Source organism: Eubalaena glacialis, chromosome 9 (assembly GCF_028564815.1).
Source record: "Eubalaena glacialis isolate mEubGla1 chromosome 9, mEubGla1.1.hap2.+ XY, whole genome shotgun sequence".
NCBI classification, from domain to species: Eukaryota; Metazoa; Chordata; class Mammalia; order Artiodactyla; family Balaenidae; genus Eubalaena; species Eubalaena glacialis.
The window spans coordinates 26,611,734-26,620,737 of NC_083724.1; the positions used below are offsets into that span (position 1 = coordinate 26,611,734).

The following is a 9,004-nucleotide window of genomic DNA, read 5'->3' on the forward strand; positions in this document are numbered from 1 at the left end:
GCAGAAAACTCCTCATGCACTGGCTACCTAAATAGGAAATTCCAAGTCCTGACAAACATTTACATCATGAAGGTGATGGCTGCCAATCAAGGCTTATCCAAGTTCAATGCAGTTTAGGAACCCTGGCCTTGATGGTAAAGTGGATAACTTCTCCAGGCAATCCTCAAGTCCTAGTATCCCAAGAAATGTTTGCCATCACAATGAAAGGAACAGCGGGAGGAGGTAGCAGGTATCTTTCTTTCTTGGTTCCTCCTTTTGAAAAGGGCAGTATTTTCAGAGTTAAAGTAACTGGCTGGCTCCTATGGGGTGGGGTTGAAACCCTCCAGGCCGCGGGAGGAGGTTCGGGGGGTGGGGGTGGGGGGTTCCTGCCTAAGCATGCCCTTCCCCCAGCTGCAGGATCTCGCAGCCATTGGCCAAAGCCGGGCTGGAGGATGGAAGTCATCCTCAAGGGCTTCCAACTCTCCGGACTGAGCGGGATTCCTGGCCTTGGCATAAAGGGTCGAGTGGATTCATTCGGAGAGCGATGCATTCCAAGAATGCTTCTGTGGTTGGCAAGGAGTGGAAAAATCAAGGATAACAAATATTCTGAGGAAACCTAATAGGTACCAGGATCGCAGGACTCAAACAAACAAGATGACAACGACTTAAAGTACGAGGTAACTGGATCTCGATGAGGGTGAGCGCACACTGCCCAGGGCAGGGGCTTCGATCCTTTTCCCGGCCCGCCTCCTACCTTTTCTCTCCTGGGCTGACACCCGGACGGGAGCGGCCGCGTTTACTGACAAGGGGGCTCGGTGGAGAGGGCGGGCGGAGCCCTGTGCTCGCCTGAATCCAAACAAAACACCTCGCAAGCCTACGTTTAGAAAGCGATACCGAACACCACACTCACGTTTAAAAAAAAAAAAACGGCGCTGTTCGCAGAGAAGATGAGAACGAAAACATTTCCCGGCTGGAAAATTACTGATCACAAACTAAGGGGGAGTGGGGGAGGGGAGGCAGTTACAAGACTGAAATAACGACCGCCGTTTCCTCTTCTCTACCCTGTGGGCAGGCACGGCTGCCGCGAGCTCCGTGTGCCCTTTTCGGGAATCGGGGGTCCCAGCGCACCGTTCCACTTTCTGGCACGGGGACACTTTCCAGCTAAGTCCCTTTCGGTGGGTTTGACCGCTCAGAGCCTAAGCCAAGGGAGAGAGTTGCCGTTTGACCTTTACCTCGCCATTTCACCTCTCTCTGACTCAGTTTTCTCATCCATAAAGTGGAAAGGAGAGTTGCGTGCCTTGCAAAGTTCTTTGAGATTCCAGCTTGAAAGGTGTCCCCACGCCTCACGCCCTTCTCCTCTCCCCCAACCTCACAAAGTGAATCTTGAGCCCTTTCACTCCCTTCCTCGCTCCTTCAAACATCAAAACTGTAGCTCCATTTCCAATTCTGGCCTCTTTCCGCCCTTTCCAGGCGGGGAACACCCCTCCGGCCTTCTCAGGCTCCCGGTCCCAGCCACGCAGCGCTGGGCACCCGCCTCCTCTCTGTTCCCCCACCCCCATCCGGCAGAAGAGCCCGCGAAGAACCGTGCGAGGCAAGGCCAAGCGCCCGCACTGGATCTCGGGCCCTAGAGCCGCGGTCCTGAGTGCGTATAAGAGGGACCCGGGCTGGAGGAGTCACGCGGATAATCGCGCTCTTCTCTAGAGCGCAGACAGCTCGACGAGCGCGTCCCGGGACGGGGGTGGGGGCGCGTTACCGTCCCCCTTCGCCCCTACCGGCCTTCTCGACCGCGGGCTTCGAACCCAAGGAGCCGCCCGTGGCGACACCGACCGTCCTGGTCTCGCGGCGACCAGACCCGCGCCCCGTACCCAGAGCCCCACGCCGGCCCCGCTGCCGCCACCGCCGCCGGCGTCAGCGCGGCTCCTGCCCGCCAGCTGCCGGGCTGGCGTCACAGCCCGCCGGGCCCCGCCCGCGCCCCTCCCTCCTCCCCGCCCCCACGTGCGCCGAGTTTGTTTATTTAGCTGCCACGGCAACGCGCGGGGGGGCCGCGGGAGGGAGGAGAGAAGAAAGGGAGGGGGCGGGGCCTGGCGGCGGGCCCCAGCACACAGCGGGTAGGAGGCGGGGGGGAGGGCGGGAGCCAAGAAGTTATAAGTAAGGAGCGCGCCGGCGGGCGCCGGCAGTTCCCCGGCCCGAGAGAACGAGCGCGGCTGCGGGCGCGCGGGGAGCAGAGGCGGTGGCGGGCGGCGGCGGCACCGGGAGCCGCCAAGTGCCCCTCCCCGCCCCTCCGGCCCCCCACCCAGCCACCCGCCCGCGGCCAGCGCCCATGGCCGCGAGCGCCCCGCGCAGCTCCCCGGACTCCGCGCCCCGCGCCGCCGCCCAGTCCGCAGATCCGCGCCACCGCGGCCAGTCTCACCTGGCGGCGCCGCCCGCCAGCCACCCCGGCCACAGCCCCAGCGCCCACGGCGATAGCCGCGGCGACCGCGACAGCGGTGGCGGACGCTGCTGAGTCGAAGAGAGCGCAACCCGGCCACCGGACCTACTTTTACTCGCCTTGCTGATTGTCTGTTTTTATGAGTTTACAACTTTTTTAAGAACTTTTGTATACAAAGGAACTTTTTTTTTTAATACATCTCCCTTTTATATTTAATCCAAAGAAGAAGGATCTCGGGCAATTTGGGGTTTTTGGTTTTGGCTTCGTTTCTAAGTCTTTTTTTTTCCCCTCTTCGTTGGCTTTGGGGTTCGGGTACCCCACTGCTTCGGACTCCCGAGGATCTTCTGGGGCCCCACATTAATGAGGTAGGTGCGGCGCGGGGCGCAGGGAGGGGTGAGGGCCGGTGGGACGCGCCAGAGTGGCAGTCGAGAGTGGCCCCTGACTCCTGCCTCTGTGTGCTCCCCACCCGTCCCGCAGGCAGCCACCTGGCGAGTCTGACATGGCTGTCAGCGACGCACTGCTCCCGTCCTTCTCCACGTTCGCGTCCGGCCCGGCGGGAAGGGAGAAGACACTGCGTCCAGCAGGTGCCCCGAATAACGTGAGTGTTGCTCCGGGCCTTTGGGATCTTCCGGTGGGCTTCCGTGGGTGGGGTGGGGACGGGCGGAGCCCTGGGGTCACCGAGAACCACCGGACGACGGGGAGGAGTGGCCACCGCACGGGCTCCGCAGCCTTCCCGGGATGGTTTCCGCGCCCTTGTCTCAGCTGTACATGCGTGTGGTCCCGACGCTGTGGAGCGGCCGGGGGTGCACACCGGGTCCGCACATATCCCGGAGCGTGCAAGCGGCAGGGCGGGAGGTGTCTGTGTACCCAGACGCTGGCTGGGCCAGAGTGAGCTTGGCGCGTAGGCGTCCCCCTGGCGAGGGCGCACCGAGAGAGCCTCGGTGTCCCAATTCCGGGGCGGCGGGAGCGTCCCCAGGATCTGGCGGGGGAGGGACCCAGGCTGGCGAGCCGCGGCGCTGCCTAACACGCAATCGGGCCGACACAACATAACATCCTCCATATCGACGCACCGCTTCTCCTCGGACCCGGGTGTGGGCCATGACTGCAGCGCTGGCACCCGTAGTCCCCGGGCGCTTCCTGCCTGCCCAGTCCCCGTGTCTAGGCGGTGTAGGCGCGGCGGGCCCACCACTACATTGGGTGGCGGTCAGGGACAGCACTGACAGTCTCTCTCGCGTCCCGTCCCCGCAGCGCTGGCGGGAGGAGCTCTCCCACATGAAGCGACTTCCCCCGGTGCTTCCCGGCCGCCCCTACGACCTGGCGGCGGCGACCGTGGCCACCGACCTGGAGAGTGGCGGAGTCGGCGCGGCTTGCGGCAGCAGCAACCCGGCTCTCTTACCCCGGAGGGAGACGGAGGAGTTCAATGATCTCCTGGACCTGGACTTTATCCTCTCCAACTCGCTGTCCCATCAGGAGTCAGTGGCCGCCACCGTGTCCTCGTCGGCATCAGCCTCGTCCTCGTCCTCCCCGTCGAGCAGCGGTCCTGCCAGTGCGCCCTCCACCTGCAGTTTCAGCTATCCAATCCGGGCCGGGGGCGACCCGGGCGTGGCGCCGGGCAGCACGGGCGGCGGCCTCCTCTACGGCCGGGAGTCTGCACCCCCTCCGACAGCTCCCTTCAACCTGGCGGACATCAACGACGTGAGCCCCTCCGGCGGCTTCGTGGCCGAGCTCCTGCGGCCCGAATTGGACCCAGTGTACATTCCGCAGCAGCAGCCGCAGCCGCCAGGTGGCGGGCTGATGGGCAAGTTTGTGTTGAAGGCGTCGCTGAGTGCCCCTGGCAGCGAGTACGGCAGCCCGTCGGTCATCAGTGTTAGCAAAGGCAGCCCGGACGGCAGCCACCCGGTGGTGGTGGCGCCCTACAGCGGCGGGCCGCCGCGCATGTGCCCCAAGATCAAGCAAGAGGCTGTCTCTTCGTGTACCGTCGGTCGGTCCCTAGATGCCCACTTAGGCACTGGACCCCCTCTCAGCAATGGCCACCGGCCGCCTGCGCACGACTTTCCCTTGGGGCGGCAGCTCCCCAGCAGGACTACCCCGACCCTGGGTGCCGAGGAACTGCTGAGCAGCAGGGACTGTCATCCTGCCCTGCCGCTACCCCCGGGCTTCCATCCCCACCCGGGGCCCAACTACCCTCCCTTCCTGCCCGACCAGTTGCAGCCGCAGGTCCCACCGCTCCATTACCAAGGTCAGTCCCAGGGATTCATAGTTGGGGCTGGGGAGCCCTGCCCCAGCGGGGCACACGGGATGACGCTGACCCCACCTTCTTCACCCCTAGAGCTCATGCCACCCGGTTCCTGCATGCCGGAGGAGCCCAAGCCAAAGAGGGGGAGAAGGTCGTGGCCCCGGAAAAGGACGGCCACTCACACTTGTGATTACGCAGGCTGCGGCAAAACTTACACGAAGAGTTCTCATCTCAAGGCACACCTGCGAACCCACACAGGTAGGAGGCCAGAAGCCGCGGAAAGGAGGGGGGCTGGTGTCCACCCTCATCGGCTGACTACGGACACTCCTTAGGGCCTCCCTTGGGATGTGGGGCGCAGTCTATCTCCTCCATCTCCTGGATCACAGGAGAGAAAGCAAACCGGCGCCTACTATTTCGCTCAGGAGCCTTTTGCTGGGCGGATGGTATCAGTGCTTGAAAATGCAGTTTTGTTAGGCCTTTGAAAGGCAGGGAGATTCCAGGCTGCATGTGGGCCTCTTCTAGCTTGAGCAAACCATTGCCCTTGTAATCAAGAAATTATACTTTGCAAAAAAAAAAAAAAAAAAGAAAAGAAAAGAAATTATACTTCGCAGTGCAAACACATGGTGTTTTTTGAAATCAGTTTTTTGTTTTCTAGGCTATTTTTATTGATTTTTTTCCTTTCCCAGTTTCACCCCTCCCCCTTTCTAGTCTTAACAATTAGGTTTTATTTAAATCCCAAGGACTTAATGGTTAGGCTTGCTGAGATTCTGGTTTAAGATTGTCACCGCAGAGAATTTGTTTGTGGATGTAAGTAGGTATATAAGGTCGCTAAGGCATAGCAGTCATGAACAATGTTGGTACAGGAAAAGTAGTCTCCTGTCACTTTTTAGAAGCAATTATAGTGGGGCAGGATATTACTGATTTGGACTAGGAGAGGTACTAGCAGCCATAATTTCTAAATTCATTTCCTCCACAGCGATATCTTAGCTCAGAAGAATGAAAACGTTAGTCCAACAGAAGTATAGGTTTAAGTGGTCTTTGTTTTCTGTGATAAGGTATCTAACTTCCCCTAAAAAAAAAACAAGAGCAAAAAATTCCTATATTCCTGCTTTACAATCTAAAATTTAATCTGGCCTTAAGAGGTATAAAGACGTTCCTGGATCCTTTCGGAATGGGGTGCTTGGGGAGTTGGTTGAATGTTTGGCCTCTAGCTTAAAAAAATGGCCAGTTCTTAATTCTTTCACAATCGCTTCCAGTGGCTTTATTTTCCTTTTCCAGGTGAGAAACCTTACCACTGTGACTGGGACGGCTGTGGGTGGAAGTTCGCCCGCTCAGATGAACTCACCAGGCACTACCGCAAACACACCGGGCACCGCCCCTTCCAGTGCCAGAAGTGCGACCGGGCATTTTCGAGGTCGGACCACCTCGCCTTACACATGAAGAGGCACTTTTAAATCCCCAAACAGTGGATATGACCCACACTGCCAGACGAGCATTCAGTATTTTTTACCTTTCACACTGTCTTCCCGGTGAGGGGAAGAACGCAGCTGGAAAGCACTACAATCACGGTCAAGTTCGCAACAAGTCAACTTGTGAATGGATAATCAGGAGACATGAGGAAACCAAATGACAAAGCACAGATGGGGTCTGTGACTGGATCTTCTATCATTCCAATTCTAAATCCAACTTGAATATATATTCCTGGACTTACAAAACGCCAAGGGGGTGACTGGAAGTTGTGGATATCAGGGTATAAATTAGATCCGTGAGTTGGGGGGAGGGGAAGACCAGAATCCCTTGAATTGTTTCGATGCAATATAAGCATAAAGATCACCTTGTATTCTCTTTGCCTTCTAAAAGCCATTATTACGATCTTAGAAGAAGAGGAAGAAATTCAGGTACAGAAAATGTGTTTTAATAGCCTAAACGATGGTGCTTGGTGAGTCTTGGTTCTAAAGGTACCAAATGAGGCCAAAGTTCTCAAACTGCTGCATACTTTGACAAGGAAAATCTATTTTTGTCTTCCGATCTACATTTATGACCTAAGTCAGGTAAATACACCTGGTTTACTTTAACCTTTTTATGCAGACAGTCTGTTATGCACTGTGGTTTCAGATGTGCAATAATTTGTACAATGGTTTATTCCCAAGTATGCCTTAAGCAGAACAAATGTTTTTTTCTATATAGTTCCTTGCCTTAATAAATATGTAATATAAATTTAAGCAAACTTCTATTTTGTATATTTGTAAACTACAAAGTAAAAAAATGAACATTTTGTGGAGTTTGTATTTTGCATACTCAAGGTGAGAATTAAGTTTTAAATAAACCTATAATATTTTATCTGAACACTGTTTTTGGTTTTTGGTTTTCCCCTTGAAAAGCACATAACAGAAACTGCAGTTTAAACCCAGTGGGTAGGCATGTGAAAAGCACACCAAAAAGCCAACTTCATCTCGACAGATTAAAAGAAGACTTTTTAAAGACTAAAACTTACCTGGTTCAGGTTCCTCTTTCAAATGTACTTTAAAAAGTGCATGAAAGCAGTTTCCCTACCTATGAACTTCCAGGTAGAAACGGCTCAATAATTCTTCAGTTTGCTCAGTTTAATATAAGAGTAGTTATACACGTTCACATTTTAAAAGATCTTTATGGTTTGTCTTTAAAATTAAATGAAAATATAAAAATCTCTCTTTCGAGGCCTGCCCTTGCACTCAGAACAATTTATGTAACAAAAGAACCTCCCCACAGCGGAAAACCCCAAAGAACGTGGTTCCACAGTGCCCTCCTGAGGATTAAAGGATTCACTTACGCTTTGTGTAACAGATGCATTACTTTTAGTTATAGCCCCCAAAGAAGGCAGAACCAAAGTTTCTAGCAGATTTTTAAAACTTCGTCAGTCCTCTGAAGATAAGCCAGCCCCATTGTTTCAGCTGACTGAAACTAAAGAGGCAAAAATGACTCAGTCACAAAACCAAGTGTAAAGTAAATTTTAAATGGTGTTTTTGTAAGCTGGTAGCATATTTCTCAAATTATTAAAGCTTAAAACTTTTTTGCGGTGGATACCCAAGAATCTGAAGTTCATTTGTGGCTGTCACAAAATGGAAAAAGCATTTGTGACACTTGTTGACACTATATTTGTAATGTTAATGTGGGTGACTAATTAACATTGTCGAGCGGACAGAAGCTGACTGGCATTTTCTTTAGACTGCTTATTACCTATCCATTATAGCTAGTGTTCAGAGGTGTGTTTGCACTGTGGGTACATTTTATAAATGGAATGAAAAACAGAAATTCATAAGAGGCTCATGGTGGATCAACAGAAAGTATTTTCCCTGGCTTTTAAGAGTCCAACATGACTGGAAAACGTGGCATGTGTCTTAGCTTAAAAGAAAACAGGTGCATCAATAGGATGGAATTTTATGTGGCCAAGAGCATATTCAAAGCATATTTAATGACATGAAAAATGCTCATGGTATGTTAAGTGGAAAAAGCAGGATATAGGACTATAAACAGTATGATTCCAATTGTTTAAGTTCAAATGTGTGTGTGCATTGAAGGAGAGAGAGAAGCAATCGAAAATTAAGAGAAAAGACTGGAAGGAAACACCAAAATATGAATACTGGTTTTCTCAGATTAAATTTTCTAGTTTCCAAATATTCTCAAGTAAGGGTCTATTTTAAATGGAGAAACTTTTTAAAAAGAGTACTGTTGCAATTAAAAGCTATTTATTTTAAAAAGCGCAATTAAAGCTATTTAAACAAAAAGCCTACATTCTAATACATTTTTTTTTTGTATTAAATTGTGGTTCCTGCTCTTGGAACCCACCTTTCTCTTATACAGAGGTTTCTGGTACATAGTTTGTGTATGGAAAGTGTTTATCAAAAAGTTCTACCGTTTTCATTTTCACTAAGTGCCTATCATCTCAGGTAGAAGAAACGTCATTCATAAAATATCAAGACATTTTAAATGTATTCAAATTTTTCTGATGTCATAGGGAAACATCACTTGCATTAACTTTTTCTAACCTGAATAAGACAGCTTCGGTGTCTAAAATGAGGAAGATTTTCCAAAAATGTAACAGGACAAAACTATTCAAGATGCACAAATAGCTATTTACTTTAGTACCTATCAGTTCTGAGCTCCTAGGTGTACTGTCATTACTGCATTACAGAGCCGTTTATACTGTATAATAAAGAGTACCTAATAATTGAGATGCCTGCTTATTACATTTTTCTCATGACATTTAATTTGTATGTCCTAGATTTTAGCTTGTGCGCACACACACACAGGATTAACAACAGTGTTTCCTACACATCAACAGACTTTCAGTCTCTCTTTTCCAACAAAATGCCTTTTCCAGC

At 52.0% G+C, this 9,004-nt stretch overlaps 1 protein-coding gene across 2 annotated transcripts; it reads left to right on the forward strand.

The window, feature by feature from the left end:
• The first annotated feature begins 2,170 nt into the window (after window positions 1–2,170).
• On the forward strand, window positions 2,171–6,915 carry KLF4 (KLF transcription factor 4). Of its 2 annotated transcripts, XM_061200138.1 has the most exons (5): window positions 2,171–2,772; window positions 2,885–3,005; window positions 3,656–4,646; window positions 4,737–4,901; window positions 5,922–6,915. In XM_061200138.1, the coding sequence occupies exons 1-5, from the start codon at window positions 2,768–2,770 to the stop codon at window positions 6,095–6,097; spliced, it is 1,458 nt and encodes a 485-aa protein (XP_061056121.1). In that variant the 5' UTR covers window positions 2,171–2,767; the 3' UTR covers window positions 6,098–6,915. The 2 variants fall into 2 exon arrangements, with proteins under 2 accessions (XP_061056121.1, XP_061056120.1); XM_061200137.1 differs by having other exon boundaries at window positions 3,656–4,901.
• The last annotated feature ends 2,089 nt before the right edge of the window (window positions 6,916–9,004 follow it).